The sequence below is a fragment of the Colletotrichum chrysophilum genome (genome assembly GCF_026319265.1).
Source record: "Colletotrichum chrysophilum strain AFK26 chromosome Unknown scaffold_4, whole genome shotgun sequence".
NCBI classification, from domain to species: domain Eukaryota; kingdom Fungi; phylum Ascomycota; class Sordariomycetes; order Glomerellales; family Glomerellaceae; genus Colletotrichum; species Colletotrichum chrysophilum.
In genome coordinates, this window is record NW_026517291.1 from 281,991 (window position 1) to 300,856 (window position 18,866).

The 18,866-nt window shown below is 53.6% G+C and overlaps 6 protein-coding genes across 6 annotated transcripts; 1 reads left to right on the forward strand and 5 right to left on the reverse strand.

The window, feature by feature from the left end:
- Positions 1 to 43: 43 nt before the first annotated feature.
- Positions 44 to 619, reverse strand: COL26b_000973 (uncharacterized protein; the record flags this gene model as incomplete). Its single annotated transcript, XM_053173935.1, has 2 exons — positions 44 to 167; positions 291 to 619. The coding sequence occupies 2 exons, from the start codon at positions 617 to 619 to the stop codon at positions 44 to 46; spliced, it is 453 nt and encodes a 150-aa protein (XP_053042052.1).
- A 1,617-nt stretch (positions 620 to 2,236) lies between these two features.
- On the reverse strand, positions 2,237 to 4,220 carry COL26b_000974 (uncharacterized protein; the record flags this gene model as incomplete). The annotated part of the gene is made up of 4 exons (XM_053173936.1): positions 2,237 to 3,391; positions 3,442 to 3,715; positions 3,768 to 3,907; positions 3,960 to 4,220. The coding sequence occupies 4 exons, from the start codon at positions 4,218 to 4,220 to the stop codon at positions 2,237 to 2,239; spliced, it is 1,830 nt and encodes a 609-aa protein (XP_053042053.1).
- Positions 4,221 to 5,463: 1,243 nt separating this feature from the next.
- Positions 5,464 to 7,656, reverse strand: COL26b_000975 (uncharacterized protein; the record flags this gene model as incomplete). Its single annotated transcript, XM_053173937.1, has 6 exons — positions 5,464 to 5,505; positions 5,559 to 6,107; positions 6,165 to 6,386; positions 6,435 to 6,783; positions 6,854 to 7,328; positions 7,452 to 7,656. 6 exons carry the CDS (start codon positions 7,654 to 7,656, stop codon positions 5,464 to 5,466), a joined length of 1,842 nt encoding a protein of 613 aa, XP_053042054.1.
- Positions 7,657 to 8,605: 949 nt separating this feature from the next.
- COL26b_000976 (uncharacterized protein) lies at positions 8,606 to 15,271 on the reverse strand (the record flags this gene model as incomplete). The annotated part of the gene is made up of 2 exons (XM_053173938.1): positions 8,606 to 9,137; positions 9,195 to 15,271. 2 exons carry the CDS (start codon positions 15,269 to 15,271, stop codon positions 8,606 to 8,608), a joined length of 6,609 nt encoding a protein of 2,202 aa, XP_053042055.1.
- A 578-nt stretch (positions 15,272 to 15,849) lies between these two features.
- COL26b_000977 (uncharacterized protein) lies at positions 15,850 to 17,394 on the forward strand (the record flags this gene model as incomplete). Its single annotated transcript, XM_053173939.1, has 1 exon — positions 15,850 to 17,394. The coding sequence occupies one exon, from the start codon at positions 15,850 to 15,852 to the stop codon at positions 17,392 to 17,394; it is 1,545 nt and encodes a 514-aa protein (XP_053042056.1).
- A 105-nt stretch (positions 17,395 to 17,499) lies between these two features.
- On the reverse strand, positions 17,500 to 18,819 carry RFC2 (Subunit of heteropentameric Replication factor C (RF-C); the record flags this gene model as incomplete). The annotated part of the gene is made up of 4 exons (XM_053173940.1): positions 17,500 to 17,670; positions 17,721 to 18,503; positions 18,572 to 18,650; positions 18,707 to 18,819. The coding sequence occupies 4 exons, from the start codon at positions 18,817 to 18,819 to the stop codon at positions 17,500 to 17,502; spliced, it is 1,146 nt and encodes a 381-aa protein (XP_053042057.1).
- Positions 18,820 to 18,866: the final 47 nt, after the last annotated feature.

Here is an 18,866-nt window from a genome sequence, read left to right on the forward strand (position 1 = left end):
ACAACGCATCCCCAGCTCTAAGCAGATCTGGTTCACGGTAAATCTATGAGTACCACGGCATCTTTCTCCTCATAGCCTCATCATCCTCTGCTAGTCTCGCCTGCCGCGCCTCCTCCATGATTTGCTCCTCAGTCTTGATGCGTATGCGAATTGGCGTATCGCAGCCTCTGTTGTGGTAAAACGTTGATCAGCACTTGTTCTCCGAGTAAGGGCGGGGGCGAGGAGGGGGTGTAGTCGACGTTCGGGGGTCGTAGTAGACGACCTCCCGAGTGTAGTCGAATTCGACGTACCTAAGACCGATGAACTTTCCAATCTTTCTTCTCTTCTCCTCAAGCGTGAGACCGGACTTCCATGTGATAGGACAGGGGTACGATGCCGACCAGGGCGAGGGAGTCTTCTGGTGGTAGAAGCGGGCAAGGTCGTCCAACTGGGCCTCAGTCAAGAGCCAGAAGTTGAGCAGTGTCGCGGGAAATTCTGGGTGGACAGCTCCCGTCGACATCTGGACGAGAGGAACCAAAGGCAGACGCATCTGGCGCATCTTTTCCTGGAACCCGGCGTTGCGTCCAGCTCGACGGTTGCCAATGCCTCCGTTGGTTGTGTGGTGGTGTCTGGTTGCCATCGTGGCTTTTGTTTTGGCGCGTGATTCCTCTACTTTTTCTGGTCTCTCCCCTCTCCCAAAAGACCTGTTTAGCACGATGTACTGGGCTTTCCTCTCAAAGGACTTGTTTTCTCGTAGAAGTTGACGTATCAATGAGTCAAGTTTTGGGGAGGTTGTCGTCGAGAAATGAAGAGGTGTTTCGGCTTGAAAGATATTCAACGAGATTCAAGATGAGATCAAAATATGGAGGCGTCTCGGTGATGAGGATCTTCGTGGGAACAGACTGGCGTATTTCAGCTTGGATACGGTTCCTCTAGGAGAGTATTCTTAGATGGGCAGAGGCTTCGGTGGGAGTGTTCTAAGACCTGCACAGGAAGGAGAAAGAACGTTTGGAATCAGAGCAGAATAAACGGTGAGTGTTCTATGGGTATCGAAGGCTTGAATCAGAAAGATGAGATCGAGATATCGAGAGACTGTTCATCGTTAACGACTAGAGCGAGACTCTCTGCTTCTTGTATGGGAGGGATTCCAAGCCCACGCTCCCCCACCACCCGTCCCGCCGTTCTTCGTTTCTTTGACCGAACAAATCTGCTTTGCGAGACAAAACAAATAACCCCAAAGAGACGATATCGAAAAGAGGGAGGGCAGAAAAAAAAAGTGTCAAGCACAAAAACTGGAGATCCAGGCCCTCCCGTCTCTCGTTTCGTTGAAGGCGAAGCCAGCGACCCGAGCGACTGGGACCCGAACATAGGCTGCGGCAGGACTAATACGTCAGGAGAGACAAGATTGCTTTGTCCCGTCGGCGGCCAGAGGCCGTCCATACTGTGTAAATCAGGCCAAAGGGGGCGCGCCGCCCCCGAACTCAGTTTGCCAGATGACCCAGAGAGCCGGATTCCTTCCCCTATGTCTCTCTTTATCTCGCTCGATGCGCCAAAGTAACTTGAGACATGGCGCGGAGCGGGGGGAGGGGACGACTTCTCTTTGGTGCGATTTACGCTGTCCCTCTCACTCTACGAGTGTCCCGGGTGTCCCAGAAACGAGTCGCGCGCCGGACGCAACTAGATACGCCTCCGGCCCCAGCGTGGAGCATCCGAGACATGATTCCTCTGGCCCTTTCCGCTCTTCCTCCCTCCCCTCCCGTTCCCTCCCCCCCTTTCCCTCGCTCTGGACGGCAATTACGAACTCCGTGCTATCGGCAGCCCGCGGACGGACAGCGGAATTTGTCTGAGGTGGAGGCTGAGCACACCGGTTCCGTGGTGGTCTGGCCAACAGGAACAAAGAAGTGTCCAGAAGACAATAGCCTTGTTCAAGAACACAGCTGAAGACACTGAAGACTGAAGAATGCCGACATCCATCTGAGTCATCTGAGTCATCTGAGTCATTGACATTTATTCAAAAGATGGGGATTTCTCGGGGGGCAAGCACGCATCGTCTTGCTTGTTTGATTTGAATGAAAATTATCTAGGCCCAAAGATGTAAGAAATGCTTGCTTTGGCCTCACCTTGACAAATTCCCATTAAGTAGAACTCGTCTTTTCGCTTGATTCTTTCCCCTGACCACGCGACTGACGTGCCTTCCCGCGCCACGACCTTCGTTTCACGCTTTCTAGGCCGTTGTCGCGGAATCCCCTTTGAGCTCCTACAGCCACTTGAGCTTGGCGATGTGGTCCGTCTTCTTTCTGCTCATCTTGACAAAGCCCAGGGCCTTTAGCTCCGCCAGACCCCGGTAAAAGAGCACCAGCGCTGCCCTCTCATCGGCGTTTCCATCGCTATCCTCAGCGTCGTCACCGCCGCCGCTGCCCACCATGGCGTAGAAGGCGGACCACAAGTCGGCGACGTTGATGAGGTTGCCCGTCTCCAAGTAGAGATGGTAAAGCAAAGACGTTGCGGGAAGTGTTGTGGATAGTCCTTCGTCGGTAGTGCAGCAAGCACAGGCGAGGTAGTCCTGGGGTCGGGTTAGGCTGCGCTCAAAAACGTCCTGGGGTCGCGGGACGAAAAGATCCCGATGGGGTGTCTTGAAATCATAGAGCCATGTCTCGTGTAAGAAAACACTTGCGGCGGGTTCGCATCGTATAACGTCCTCGAAAAGCTCCGCAATCTGGTCGACAATTCTGGTGAATGCTTTGTCGTCCTCAGAGAGAGCGGCCGAATCGTGGCTCAGCTGCACTTTTTGCGCGACGACGGTTGTACGAAGCACCCTACTGTGACCACTGTACGCGCTCCGCAAGGTGGTGCCGTCCTCCTGGGCTCTGCTGAGCAGCTCCTTGGACTCGGCCAGACATTTCTTTACAATTGCCGGAAGGTCCCCGGCCTCGGATTCCCAGGCGGTGAGACATAGCTGGTCATCGCCGGTCGCTACGGTTGTTTGGACCCGTTGCAGCATCGAGACAAAGTCGTCCGCTTGCATCCGCTTGATGCTTTCAACAATGTCCCAGCTCTCGGACGAAAGGGCGATGCCGTCGGACACCGCTTTCATGAACATTTGAGAAAAGTCGTCTTGGACTGCTCCGGTAGCCTGGATCAGCTTAAGCGAGCGAAGTAGACCGGTGGCCCATTCCCGTTTTCTGTCAGGAATGTCAAAGATCCTTTCCCGTAGCAGCTCATCGTCCTCTAGTAACGACCTCGCTAATCTTAGATCCTTTGCTTCAACGGCGTTCTCGACCTCGCGTCGGAACGAAGGGAGCGATCGGAAAGCCTCCAAATGGTCGCCCTGGATAAGCTCGCTATTCATCTCATCGTCCTCCAGCGAGAAGACGCTTAGCGGATTGGCGTAAAAATGGCACATATACGCGTACTACCCGAGTTAATTCCGGTTCGGGATCATTGAGATGGACTAGTCCTCACCTTGATGGATGCAACAAAAGTCTGGATACTGGCGACCTGGTCTTGCTGCCTGTCTACCAAGCTGTGCAGCAAGTTCGGACCGAGTGTTAGGGCTGCGTCCGTTGCCGCGATGGTGGGCTTAAAGATTTGCTCAAGAATGGTACCGGTCTGCACGACATCGAATTGAGCGCCGTAGAGGTGTTGACAGGCTGATTTGAGTAAACGAGCTTGGAGGAGTTCGACGGATGTCGCAACACCGAACAGCAGAGTGAACGGGATCTTGGGTCGCCACGAGCTAATGTAACTGTTAGGGTCTGCTTCGAGACTGACATGAGGAAAAGACGCACTTGAAGAGGGTAATGAGATCCGACAGGAGAGCGCTGTCAAAACCCTCACTGTCTTGGAACGCGACAAATATGTGATCGCACTGCTGTGTTTTCGAGAAGACATACAGACCCTCCAGGTCGTAATTTAGGTACTTTCGGCCCTGCGTCTTTCATCAGTATCTCTTTGGTCTGCCTAAAAGTTTTGAGACTCACTTCCAACGCCAGCTCGGCATCTTCGTCATCAAGAGACCCACGAGATGTGGCATCTTCAACAATCTTCTTTAGGGCAGCCTTGATGTTGGATGCCTCGGACGACTTGAGTCTCACGAACTTGCTTCGGGTAGTCTCTTGAAGCGTCTCTGATAGCTGCTCAAATAGCAAATCCTGAGATGCAATATTGGGTCCAGTGATGACGAAGGCGGTAGGAATCTTCCTTCTACCGTCCGCGTTAGATACAAGCAACTGAATCGCCATATTGGCGAAGACTCACGGTGTGTCTGCCTGCTCCTGAATGAAAGCAGTCACTTGTTCTAGCGTAGCCAAATTCACATCACGCAAGATTTTCTGGGACTCGGGTCAGATGAAGACAATAGTGCTAAAAGTTAGGGGTTGCGTACCTGGACCTTGGACTCTAATCGGGACCAGCTGGACTCGAATAACTTTTCGCGTATTCGTACGCACTCCGCGAGCTCGCCGCCATTCAATGAGGGCACGAATGTCGTTGCAATTGCATTGTTCGCTTCTTCATTGACGGCATTTTTTGATACCCGCTGCCTTTTGGCTGGCCGTTGGGGCTTGCCTTCCTCTCCCTGTGGACGGAAGATATAGGCCGCCTCAAAGGGACAGGTCAGCACACAGGACTAGTCAACTCGACAGAAGAGCTTACCTGGTGATCCTCTTGGTGAAAATGAGATGTTTGATCGTCTTGTGCGCTCATCTTGTAGGGGATTAGGCTTGCACTTCGTTGGCGTAGTATGTCACTGATGGAACTGAGACGCGCTTTTCCGAGTGGCACGCGTCGAGTCGGACGAGGGAGCACAGACAGATACCATGTACCAGATTATATACGCACTGTGTAATTGATGTCACGCCGCGGCGATCTCACAGTGCAAGGAAGTCTACGGCCAGCAACCCTCGTTGCTACAATCCTCAGCAAGCATAATTATCACAGCCTTTTCATGATGCGTGCTTTCTGATCGATTTTCCCTAACAAGTAACATAGAACCAATACCCTTAGGCCGTGTGGAAATAACGACTACCAGTCTCGTCTCTCTCTCGCTTTCGCAAAACAAGGACCTGATGACTTCCGTTCCATCTCCAAAATCAGGGCCTGTGCCATCCTACATCATCATAACTTGAAGCGGTTTTGCAGACCATCAAAGGCATGCCTGATATGTCCTGTTTGGATCGGGTCCCCTTGTCACCGTATAGCCTCCTTACCATCTCTGTACACCGAACCCTCCCCTAGGACTAAAGCGCGCGCCGTCTGCGGGATTGCCACAGGTGCCTGCCATCTAACGCTCCCAACCGCACCGCGAAAAGACGAGAGACGAGTAATTTTACACCATAACCAAGACAAAGTACCGCTTTTGCGATTGAGGAAAACCGTATACGCCAGGAAACGCAAGTGGCCAGGCCACGATAGCCCATATAGCCCAGATTTATTGCTGAGCCCATGTCTCTACTCTCGAGGAGATCTGCGACGTGAACGGGATCCCTAAGCCTTGGCTTCGACCGGTTCCGGGGGCGCAGGTGCCGACTACGAATTGGGTTAGCTTCCGTCGTCGTGATTGGTGAGACATCGCCTCATACCTCTTCAGCTGGCTTCTCAGCGGACTCATCAGCCTTCTCAGACTTCTCGGCCTTCTCCTCCGCCTTTTCAGGTTCTTCGGACGTCTTGTCTTTATCGGACTTCTTGTCGTCCTTTTCGTCCTTAGCCTCTTTGCTGGCCTCCTCGGACTTGTCGGCCTCCTTGCTCTCCTTGATGCCGTTGGACGCAGCAGGTGTCTCCTTCGTCTCCGTTGCAGCCTTTCCAGAAGTACCATTGACGCCGTTGGTAGGAGCTGGTGTGGCAGAGCCTCCAGCATCGCCGCCGCTGAGGATCTTGTTCCACTTGTCCAACAGAGTCTGGGATCGACTCTTGAACTTAAATTCGTCCTCCTTGGGAATAGAGTCGAGCTTCATAATAGCCTTGAGAACCTTGTTGATCTTCGTAGCCCGGATGATAGAGACCTCAAGATCCGGGAAACTCTCAAGCTTCGTAATGTAATCCGACATCATCTTCATCTCTTCCTCCTTGGGCTCTTGATCCCTCGTAAGGAGGCCCTTTTGCAACTTGTGACGTAGAAACAGTACTTCTTTCTGTTGAACGTGTAAGTCGTGGACCACGAAGGGCATGAAATCAAAATTGCCACTTACTTCCTTGCGTTGATGCTTCTCCTCAGCAGTCAGCTCAGGCTCCTTGGGAGCTTCCTTCTCCTTCTTCTCGGCACCATCCTTCTTGGACGACTTGGTCTTCGCAGGCTTAGAGGCTGAGTCCTTGATAGACTTGGGGGTGGCAGTTCCATTTGTTGCTTTGGGCGTAGAAGAGGTGTTAAGCTTGATCTTGGGCTTCTTAGCCGACTCGGTTCGTGCTGGGGTCTAGCAAATTGTCAGTTTATGCCTGTGAGCAATGGAACAAATACTCACACTGGCCGCCTCATCTTCAGCCTTGCGCTTCTTGGTCTTTGACTTTTCCTTCGGTGTAGGGGCAACCTCCTCATCAGCCGCATCCTCCATGTCGACGTCCTCATCCTCAATGATGGCCGGGGCCTTCTTCTTGTTCTTCTTAGCAGCTTCTCTGGCTTCCTTGGCAGCTGCCTTCTGAGCCAGTTCGTCCTGGTACTTTTGGAGTTCTTCCTTGTAGTGCTCGAGAGGGTTCTGCTCGATTGCGAGCTCGAATGCGTCGCGCAGCTCGGCCTTTTTGATCTTGTCGGTGAGCATCTCGGACGCCTTCTCCGAGGTGAGCTCCTGAAGGGCAGAGTTGGGGACCCAACCACTGTCAACACCATGTCAGCTATACATCCTAACACGAAGGTTTGGGGAGCTGAGTGGGGTATTGGACTCACAATTCGTTCGTGCGAAGGTACATGACGGGGAACGTGCGGTCGTTCTCTCGTTTGCCACCGTCGGCGTAGTCTTCACGATATGTGCCATCGGCACGCTTCGCAGTGACGGGGCGAGTCTTGATGAGGGTCTCGGGAAGCATCTCCTCGTCGCAAATGATGACGGGCCATTGGGGGTATCCCTTGAGCTTCACCAAGAAGTGGTCGCCAGGCTTTGCGTCCTTGTGGGAGAGCCTGGCCTTGGAGGCCTTCTTGCTGAGCTTCTTGCCCTTGTGCTCCGGGACACCCGACGATCTGCGACGCGCCTTGCCCTTGTCAGCTGTCGCATCGGCGGCGTCAGCAGCAGATTCCTTCTCCGCGTCAGCGGCAGGCGCCGACGTCTCCTTCGTTTCGGCTGCATCTGTCATCTCGACGTCGGCGTCTTCGGTTTTGGATGACTCGTCAGGCTTGCCGGCAGATTCCGCGTCCTTAGTCTCAGCTGTTCGATAACAAATGCGTCAGCAAGCTATTCAATTGCGCGATGATGATAGCGACGTGTATGTAGAATTGAGTTTGAGTTCGAGACCCAATGGCTCAGAGGGAAGGAAAAGGTGGCGCGTACCGTTCTCGGGCTTGGGGTCCTCCTTCTTGTCCTTGTCGGTGTTGTCCTTGGCAGCTTCCTCAGACTCGGCGGGTTTCGCGTCATCAGCAGCAGCTGCAGGCGCCTCAGAAGCTTCAGCCGCGGTCGAGGTCTCCTCAACCTTCTTTTCCACCTCCTCGTTCGCAGCAGGCGCGGATTGGCCGCTGGTGGTCGCCTCGTCAGACATTTCGGGGGATGTGGCGATAGCTACTGATAATGGTGGCAGGTGGTATGTATGTAAGGTAGGGATTGGGGTTTTGGACAGGGGAGTCGCGACGCCAAAGATTGGTTGCGATGGGTCAAAGGGAGAAAGACGCGTTCTGATACGCGCGATTCGTGATTATGGATGTCGCGACGATGGTGCGGGATAAGCTGGCTGAGCTGAAGATGATGAGCGCAATTGGGAGCTCCCCGTGTTGTGGTAGCGAAAAAAAGGCGACGGGCTGGAAAAAGATGAACGCAGAAACTCTTGGAGGTTGGACGCGGATGACGGCGAACACGTGACCGGGTGGTGACCAGGTGCTGCTGATCCACAGGGAACGAGTGAAATCGCGGAGTCTCAGTTGCAGTGCGGTGAGAAGTAGAGGGACGTGACGCTCGCCGGGCGTGTGTGGCCCGGTCAATGCCACCGTCCACGTCCACCTCCCAGCGCCCAGCCCATCATAATCACAACACAGCCACCCCTTCCCCCTTGACATAAGTACCTTTCCTAGGCATCTCACAACACGCTACGTGCCCTATTGAGCCCAAGAATCACGGACGACGGCAACCTGGTCCCTCATTTTTTATTTTTTGACTTTCTTCATGCTGTCCATGTCCATCCGTATCGGTGGAGGTCTCGTCCGCGTGATAGTCCTGGTTGAGCAACTATGTCCGGGATCCGCCCGCCAACTCGACCACTGAAGCACCACCCTCCGAAACTACTGTCGCACCGCACACAGTCTGCGCAACCGGACATCAGGCGACTCAACCCTGTCGAATGAGGACAAGAGTTGCCCGTGGTTTGCCGCCAGCGAGAAGACGATCCGACTTTGTTCGAAAATTGTCTATTACCTACTCAAACTCCTCTGGCCCGAATATTGTACACATAGAGATCTCGTACTGATGGCGTGCCTCTGCCCAACTCGGGGGGCAATCTACTCATCGTCTTCTTCCTCGTCGCTATCGTCCACGTCCATGCCTTCCGCGGCTTCGATGGAGAACTCGCGCTCCTGGTCCACTCCGACATAGCTGTCGCTCATTAGGAACAACTTCAAGTTATGCTTACCAGCTGTCGGGACTGTAAACTCTAGCTTGACCTTGAGCTCGCGGCCAATCGTGACACGCTTGATTGCGAGCAGGTTCTTCGTGCCTTCTTCGCCCACGACTAGCCACCAATTCTCCAGCTTCTTGGCCGGGTAGAACGGCGCATGCACAGTGGGGTCGAATTCCTCCTCGTCATCGACGTTGCGCTGGATCTGCACACTGAGATAAGCAGGCTCATTGGCCCTAATATCCTCCTCGTCCAAGATGCTGTGTTCAAGCTCAATGTCAGGGTACTTGTCGTTGGTGAACGCCGCAGCCTGAGCCAGTTGGTTCTGGCTAAGCCCAAGACGTTTGATCAACTTGGCATAGTCAGGGTTCTCCTCGGGGTTCATCGCCTCCATGAAGTCAAATATGTCCTTGATACTAGAGAGAAGATCAGAGTTAGCGTCGCAAATCTCTATTGGTGATACTGGTACATACCCAAATTCGTTGGTCACCTTGACGACCTCAGGCGTGAAATGAGGAATCTGCTTCAAGGGGCTGTCACGGTCCCACATGGCCTGCACAACCATCTGTGACATCTCCATGGCGTTCATGGCGTTGAGGTGACCATCCGATGAGAGAATGTCAACCGTGGCGCTCAGCAGGCTGAGCACCTTGGAAATGATGACCTCTTGGTCCTTCGCAAGGTCGATTGGCAGCTGCATCCTAGAGAAGTGTGCTTGAAGGAGAACGAACGACTTGAAATGCGCCGAGTCGTAAACAGGATCTGCCATCTTGACGGGGATGCGGTCGTAGATGCGGTGGAGGATACCCTCCTCGTGTCTCCTGATCTGGATCGCCTCGAACTCGGTAGCTGACGTGATAATCTCCAAGACACCCTTCAACTTTGTCTTTGCGCTCAGCGATAGAAGGAATGTCTGCATGGTGATGTAGGATATGTTGTAGTAGGCGGCAATCATGGCTGCGTTCTGAGGGGCGACTGAACCATCGTCCTCGTCAAGCTCAATGATCTTGGAGTCGCTCAGCTCTTGCAAGGTGGTCTGGATGAGGTCTGACATGTAGTCGCTGAGTCCCTCCTCTGTCGTGCTGGTCAAACTGTAGAAGCTTGGGTTCGCGAGAAGCCGCCTGTAGAAGTACGTGAACGTTGTCCAGTTGATGGCATCGTCACCAGATTCAATCATCTTGGTGCTGATCTCGGTCACAAACGCATCGTGGAGGTAGTTATGCAAGTGTGATTCGACGGGGAGCGCTTCGTTCAGAAACTTCTTGTAGAAATCTCTCTTCGCTGCTGGAAGCATGAGGACGCCACGGCCTCTGCCGTCCTTGGAGGGGCGAAGGGCCTTGCCGAACATGTGAAGCACCTCGCTGAGGGAGTAGTCGATGTAACGGTGCTCACGACCCTCGAAGTATTGCGTGCCCATGACAATGACGAGATGAGCAGTGCTGTTCAGTTCCCAGCATACGTCACGGGAAGCAACCAAAACCTGGATCGCACCGTGCTCATACAGATGTTTGACGATACGCTTGTCGCTCTGGCTCAAGGCCTCGTGGTAATACCCAACACCGTGGGAAAGGGCCTCAGCAAGTGCCTCCTCGTTGATACGCTCAAGGAGGGGTCGTAATTGCTCGGGCTCAGCGTGCAAGAAGCGGTCCTCATCGTCATCCATAAACGCCGCTGTCAGCAAATCACGGGTAGTGGCTCGCGTCTGCTTTCGGCTCGGCACGAACACAATGGCAGGCTTGTCAGCAGACATCTGAGTGATGGCCAGATATGTCGGCTTCGCCATTGACAGCATCAGCGAAGGGAAATGAGGGTTGGTGTATGATTGAATATGCAGTTCAAGGGGAACCGGACGAACGTGCGGGCTGAAGTTGTAGATGTCATGCTTCTTAGCGTCAATCCATTCTCCAAGATCGCGAGCGTTGGCAAGAGAGACACCCAGAGCAATGATTCTCATGGGGAGCTCCGTTTGAGTTCTAATGTAGTGCATCCTCGAGATAATGATCTCGTAGACGTAACCCATGTTATTGCCCAAAAGGTGAGCCTCATCAGCGATGAAAAGCTCAACGGTTGAAACATTCTTTCTGCGCTTCCACTGGCGAGACAGGACGTCCCACTGAACGGGGGTGGCGAGGACTAGGTCGCTACGTTCCAGAATCTTCAGGTCCGTTGTTGTCTCTCCTGTGAGCTTCTCGATAGTCTTGCCGCCACGCAAGCCATTCAGTCGCTTCTGCCAGTCATCCAGGCGCAAGTCAACCAGCTCCTGGAAGGGTGCTATGTAGACGGCGCGACCAGCATCGGGCTTAGACCAATGACGCAGAAGCGAGAATTCGGCGCACACAGTCTTGCCACTGCCTGTTGGCGCACCAACAAAGACGTTTTGGTCGGTGTTGTACAGAGAGTTGAAGGTTTGTGTCTGAATGCGGTTGAAGTTGTCCCAACTGGGATACAGCTTGGTGTACTCCTTGACCTTCAGGGCGGAAACAGGCAGCGGCTGAAGCTCGAGAAGCTCGGTATGAGGAGGAAACCTCTCGGGCAGAATCAGCTTATGGAAGGACACGGGTAGTCTTGTTTCCGAGTGCATCCAGCGGTCCGAGATGACGGAAATGAAATAGTTTGGAGGCATGGGTTCCGTGATCGGAACCGTAAAGTCAACGATGTGCTCGTTGGATTCGGACTCAGCGTACTCCTTACGAAGCAGGAATTGATCGCTGAAGAGGATATCCTCGCCATCGCAATCTTCGACGAAAACCCAGAAGCTCTCTGCGGGGCCGTGAACTTCAACATCCCACTCAAAATTGGGCGTAATGCTGAGCTCGACTCGAAGCATAGATCTGGTCAACGGCTGAACTTGCGCCTGTACCTCAACCCTGGGGAACTTGGCAACCAGCCCGCAGACAGTCCTACCGGCCTTAGGCATACCGAGAAGCTCACCCATGCGAGGAGGATCGAGGTCAAAGTAGCTACTCCAAGACACCTCAATTCTCTCCGACTTTTGCACAATATCCCTTGGACAACTGGGGAATTGGCGGAGTGGCGACATTGTGGGCCACATCCTCTTCTCAGCCATCTTGCAGAGGTCCAGTGCGGTCTTCGCGACAGACGCCCATCCCTTCTTCATAGTGATTTCAAAGATGGCGCGCAAGATACGACCAGCAGACTGAGTGACGTAGACCATATCAGCCATAAGAGCAAGGCCGTCCAGCTTGAGTCGTGAGATGTAGGCCTGCAGAAGCACGTTGATCTTGGCGTGAGGCTCCTCAATGCTCTCCTTGACCGGAATAGGAACTCTGCCCAGCAACTTGGCAAGCTCGAGCTTCTCGTCTTGGCGAATTGGAATGTACTTGAATTCTGCGCTGAGCGAGAAGACACGGAAAAGCTCGATGGTCGTAATGGACGGCTGGATGAGGTTGTTGTAGGTGTCCATGGAACCATGGGTGATGTAGTAGTGCGACGCGATGCGACCAAGTTCTGTTGACTGGAGCCTTCCGGTTTTCTCGTCATACTTGACGAGATTTGACTTTCTGAGGACCGTCGCCGCGGAGTGGATGAGGTCGACTCGTTTTTGTTCCAAAGCTTCATCGTCTTCATATTCCGCACCAACTTGGTAAAGACCTGGAGACCGCAGCATACGGACAAACAGGTACGTGTAGCCAAGCCACTCGACACCCTCATCTCTACTCCTGACATTACCGAGCACGATCTCAGCATTCAGGTTGTCCACTAGGCGACTGACGAACTGACTCTCAATCGGTAATTGTTGGTTGAGAAGTGACAAATAGTACTGGATCTCGTTTTGAGTCGTAATGATGATACCTTCTCCGTATGTGTCGAATTGCGGGCGACCGGCACGACCAAGCATCTGCAAGACGTCCTGGGGACTAAGCTCGACCCAGCTACCCTTCTCTGGAGAGTAAACCGAGGTTCCCTTGATGATGACAGTATGAGCGGGCAAATTGACACCCCAGGCGAGGGTGGCTGTGCAGACCAAAACTTGGATAGCACCTCTGGCGAACAGATCCTCGACATCGGTACGATCAATACGGTTCATACCAGCGTGGTGGATACCGAAACCGTAGGGTAGGATGTCTTTCAGATCCTTATCGGTAGCTTGACTGGCGGCCTCATTGAGCACTTCACGACTACCGGCATCGTGACGTAGGATCTGATTTATAGTATCCATCTCGAGCGCCTTGTCTCTGATGTACCGGGCAGTCTTGGCAGTTTCCTTTCGCGAGTGAACGAAGATGAGCATCTGGTTCCTATTGGCGCCAACATGCTCAATAACCTTGTTGTAGGTGACGTCGTTCATGGTCTTCAACTGCTTGATGGCCTTGCGATCCGTGACGCCAATGAATTCCTGGCGCAGGGGGCAAGGACGGAAGCTGCCGTCAAAGTGGAAAAGGCCGCTGTTGATGTCCACACGGAGGAAGCTAGCGACATCCTTGTAGTTGGGCAGCGTTGCGGACAACCCAACCAGACGAACAGGCTCGCCAGTCTGCTCAGTCTTGCGAATGGTTCTACTGACGATGCTCTCGAGAACCGGACCACGGTCGTCGTGGAGCAGATGGATCTCGTCGATAATAACCAAACGAACCAAGTTCGTGTAAGTTATATCTGTCGCCTTTCTCGTGATGACGTCCCACTTCTCAGGCGTGGTGACGATAATCTGGGTTTCAGCAATTTGTTGCTTGGTGAGTTGTCGATCACCAGTCAATTCAGATACCTTGACGCCGTAAGGCTCAAGCCTCTTGCCGAAGTTGCCGACTTGTTCTTGAACCAGAGCCTTCAAAGGAGCGATATACACAATCTTGAAGGCGTCCAGGTCGATATCACCAGTCTCAGGATTGCGGTTCTTGCCAAGCTCTCGCAAAATGGTAAGCATAGCCACGTTCGTCTTTCCACTACCAGTTGGAGCACAGATAAGCATGTTGCCGTCGTCTCCGAACGCTGTTGGGTAGCACTTGGACTGGATCTTGTTCAAAGACTTGGCAGTGCTGAAAGGCAGACGGGACCATTCGGGCATATCAGTGATGGGAATGAGAGAGTCGCCTGGCTCGTTGCGTTTCTTGGGCGCAGGGACGTGGATTTCCTCGTAGCCCTTGAAGGTCCGTTTTGTTGAGCCCTCAGGTAGCCGGACCTTGGGATTGCTCATCAGATGGTTGCCCTGGTCAAACACTAAGTTCTCCAGGTTGATCAGCTTCCGCGGCTGCAGCCCACCGACCAAGCCCTGAGGGCGTTCTGGTTCAGGTGCGGGTGCGTTGTTAAGTGATGACGTGTTGTCGATGTCCATCTTAATCTCCATCTTCCGCTTTTCATCCGTCTTCTTGCCGAACTTCTCGTTGAGAATCCACTGAAGGCCCTCCGAAGCCATCTCGCGTTCCACCACAGCCTTGGCCTCTTCCGTCTCAGCTCTTGAGTGGCGGGTCAACCATACAACCTTCTCCCGGTTCTCGATGAGCAGCTGGACCAGTTCATGATGTTCGTAATCAAAGAGCTCCATGAGGTCGTTTTCGATCTCACGAAGCGACTTTTCATCTCCACCTTGCTCGTCTGGCTCGCCGGAGAGGATGCGAAGAGCATGTGTCGCCTTATCGTGTTGTTCGTGGGAATCCTCGTACAGCTTTCCGATCTGCCGCTGCAACCAGAACGCGTCGATATCTCTTGCGGGCACAGTTTTCGTGGGCTTGCCGTCTTGTGCTTGTTTCTTCGGCGCCGAATCGATAATCATGGCATCGTCGTCCATGTCCTCCTTGTCGGCACCGTCTTGAGCTTCCTTGTCTTCGTCTTCCTCGTCAGCTTCCTCGTCTTCAGAAGACTCCTCTCGGACCTCGTTGACGATGCCGCCCTCTTCATCTTCGGAATCCTCGAAGACGACTGCAACACCCTGTCTCTCGTCCATTTCGGCTCCGTCAGCATCAGCTGCGTTAGCATCCATGTCCTCGTCCTCGTCTTGCGCATCGTAGTCTGTGATCTTTTTCCCCAGGTTTACGAGCTCGTTGAACTCTTTAGGGCTCATTGAAACACCGAGGATGTCGTCGACTTCGTTCTTCCTTTCCGTGTCCTTGAGGTCGTCATCTTTGAGGTATTCCAGGACTACATCCGCAGCACTCAAGACGGTTGACTGGGGCACGTCGCCTAGATTGTCGGATACGATCTTCAGGATCAACTCGTATGTGGCTCGGGTCGCTGCCGTTCTCGGACGATAGTTGATGCCCTCGATGAGCAGGTCTCCGGTTCCCAAGACACCTGTTCCCCTCGCTTGCGCCGCCTCGCTCTTCCTCTTGCGCTGCTCGCGCAGCAGCACATCCTCGCCCTCCTGTAACCTTCCGCGCTCGATTTCGGGCAGCCCGGTCTGTTTCTTCTGCTTCGGGGCCGAGTCGCGCGCGACGCGTGCTCCCATGTCGCGAATACTCAGCTTGCCGGCGAGAGACTCGGGATCGCCAGTGGCCTCATCGTTTCGTCGCGACACGAAACGACGGTCCGCCTGGAGGACCAGGTTGGACATGGCCGAGTACTTGTACTGAGAGACATCGCGGTGTTGGTCCGACATCTTGGCTGTGGGTGGAGGGGTATCGTATCGTTTCGGTTGCGCTCGAGTCTAAGAGTGATGATGGAGGTGTTGGAGCTTGTCAAACGACAGCATCAGGCGGCTTGCGCCGAGTGTTTATCCTTGAAAACGCCGTATACCCAACGCGAGCTCTAGACCATCCGTCCGATATGAAGTTGTTGATTTCGTCGTAGCGTTTTGTTGATTCAATGGGAAAGTATCGCTGGATGGATAGGTGGGCGGAGGCGTGTATCAAATGTCTTCGACACCCGTCGTGGAACAAATTTCCTCTGCTTGCTATGGCAAAATCCGGAGGTGGCGCTAGGCGACAAGCGCGTTAGTGGCTGTCCCCGGATGCTTAGATAGCTTCACGTGACGCTGTGACATCGGCACAGGGTGGAAGTGAGGCCAAACTAATCCACACCACCCCTGAGGGAGGTAGTGTATGCCTGCCCAACTCAGTTTGGTCGAATATCAACACCGGCCCTGGGCTCCTAAATTTTACTTATACCGAGGCCAAAAAATAAATCAGCGAACCTCCAGGCACCAGTTTCTTCGCTTGATGGCCGGCTACCTCTGAGATGGATCCTGTACCGAAAGCCATTGAGAAAGTTCAGGCATCACTCCAGCCGTACATCAAGCCGAGAGAACAGGTCGCTTACATTCGACGCGCCTTGGCTCTTCATCTTCAAGCATGTGGTCAACCAGGACCCATCCAGAGCCCGCTGTCTCTCATTGATGCGTCATGCACCATTACTCCGACAAAAGAAGCTAGAGGTCTTCAAAGAGAGTATCTCAGGGCTCTGGACGCAAATATCAAAGCTCGCAACGACTATGAGAACACACGGAATGATACCGCAACGCCACCTCCATCACGGTCCAAGATCGTAGATCCCAGAGATCAGCTGGAGGATCACATAGCTCTAGTAAAGTTACGACAGAAACAGCAACGACTTCAGACGGTTCAGAAGTATTTGGACCTCTTGGTGCGCCAGCCGGCAGCCTCTCCGGACTTTCTTGACCTGGAAGTTGTATTCAGAGACTCACCGCCTCTTCCCGATGTGCCAACCGCAGTTGTCAACAGCTTCACAGTCACGAATTCGTCAGCAACGACGGATCTGAGTGGGCTGGCGGGGCAGCTGGAAAAGGTCGTCCTCCGAGCCAAGCTACTTTTGCAACGGGAAGAACAGCTGTTGCAGGACGTACGGCAAAGAACTGGCGAATTGGCGGGGCAAGTCAGCGACGAAGCCAAGGCGCATGCCCTGGACACCACGCGTGCCGAACTCATCAACTGGATCGAGACTGAGCTCAGCAAAGCCTCAGGAGAAGGTGAAGATGACTCGTACTCGCAGCGCAACGGGCAGCCAGCGGACAAGACCAACATTGACGAAAAACTGGTGGAAATCAGGGACAAGTACACGAGATACACAGCCGCGCGCAAGTCGCTGCTTCACATGGTCTCTGATGAGACCCAGCCGATCTTAAGACCCGGAGGCGAAGCCGCGGGAGCTTCGCAGAGCGAGGAGATCCCGCCGGCGCCAACCACGCACCTTCTCATCCCGTACCTCGAAAAGCTACTGGCGCTATCCCGAGAGCAAAAGGGCATGATCGCGCACAAGTCACACGTCAACAATGTGCTGTCGAAGCAGGCGAAAGAAACACAGCAAGCGCTAGACCATCTCGCAGAAGAAAGTCAGCTTCTTCCCGAGCATCCCATGCCTAAACCCAGGCCAAGGTCGGGCTTCGCCGACGACTTCGCTTCTGCGGTATCCGAAAAGCAGGCAATGTCCGAGAGAGTCAAGCCTTGGGTATTTGCGGCTGATTCGGCAAAGATCGCAACCCTTGAGGCGGTAGCCGAGAAAATTGAGGAGGGCCAGGTCGCGCTTGAAGGGTCCATGAGTGCCCTTCAGGAAGTCGACCGGCTTCTAGGACAAAATCAGTCCGAAAAAGACGCCGTCGGCGATACTACGGAGGAAGACATCTGGCTTACACAGGGGTCGGCGAGCCAGACCGGAGCAAGGAGGCATGGTGCACATCAGAGGAAGGAGTCAGCGGTCAAGTCTGGGGACATTTGGTCTGCCATTCACGGGGATCTTGGTCTCATCGGTCATGAAGATCATATTTGAAGAGTGGTATATACCCTATACACACATTTTTGCCAGTTCAACGCCTTTAATGTCCAGTCCGGATGCCAATACTTCTTCATTAAAACATCTTCCAAACTCCCTGTATTAATTGTTGCGGCCGCTCATGACGCCCGATATTCTCAACGAAAGGTCAAGAATTGACAGGTGCTCATCAGCACCATCCACCAATCTTTTGTCTACCTCAGAGAAGATGAGGACAATCTTATTCTTTTGAACGTCGGGAATTGTCTCGTCAAAAACAATGGCTTGGTAGAGCTGATTTTTGTTAGATCGGGGCCTCGTGTACAAGTGGAGGCATTGCGTACCTGAGAAACGACCTGTCCAGCACTCCAGCCGTCTGCAACCATGTCTTCGACAACCTTGGCCACGTTTTGGTATGTGTCGCCTGCGCGCTGTGGGCGGATGGCGCTGACTAGCTTGTCAATCGTGTTCTCGGGAATGACACCGGCAATATCCTCCACAGTCTTGACAGCAACAGGCTTCTTGTCAACGTCCATGGCATCATCTGCCGACTTCTCCTCGTTACCAGCACCAACCAGTCTCGCCGCACTCTGCAAGAAGGTGATGGCTTTTCGTAAGTCACCCTCGCTGCACTTGATGAGCGCGTCAACAGCACCGTCTTCGAGCTGAACACCCTCATTCTGTGCGATGTCCTCAAGCCTCCTCTTGGCATTGCCCTGATCCAGGCTCTTGAAGCGGAATTTGCTGCAACGACTGGCGAGCGGGTCGATAATGCGGGTAACATAGTTGCAAATCAGGCAGAAGCGTGTGATCTTGCTGTATGTCTCCATGGTGCGGCGAAGAGCACTCTGGGCGTCCTGGGTCATGGAGTCGGCCTCGTCGAGGATGATGATCTTGAAGGGTGGAACGGGGTATCTCTTCTTGTATTCGGCCGTCGGGTTCGTTAACTGCATGCGGGCGAAGTCCTTGACCTTCTCACGGACGATGGAGATTCCTCGCTCGTCGGAGGCGTTGAGCTCCAGGACTCGTGACTTCATCATTTCGGGGCCGTAGAGCTCCTTGGCGAGGGCCAAGACTGTTGATGTTTTTCCGGTACCGGGAGGTCCGTAGAAGAGCATGTGTGGAAGCTTCGGAATGGAGTCAGTATGCAGGTCAAGGTTTCGTGGGTTTCGTAGCGTATCGTGGGTAGACGCACGTTGGAAGCCTGTAGCGTCCGCTGCAGGACTGTAACGGTGTGATCTTGAGCGGTGACATCGCTGAGGGTCTTTGGACGGCTATCATCGACGGTTAGCATGCTTTGAACTCATGGTGATTGCCAAATAATCCTTACTATTTCTCAACCCAAGGCTGCGCTCTCGGAGGCTGGGAAGACTTCTCCTGCTTCTGGGCTGCCCCGTTTGCAGCGGCCGCCTTCCTGGCCTTGAGGTCGAAGAAGCTCGCCATTTAAAATTTGGTGATATGTTTCCTTATCGAAGGTTTCAGTCGGGCTG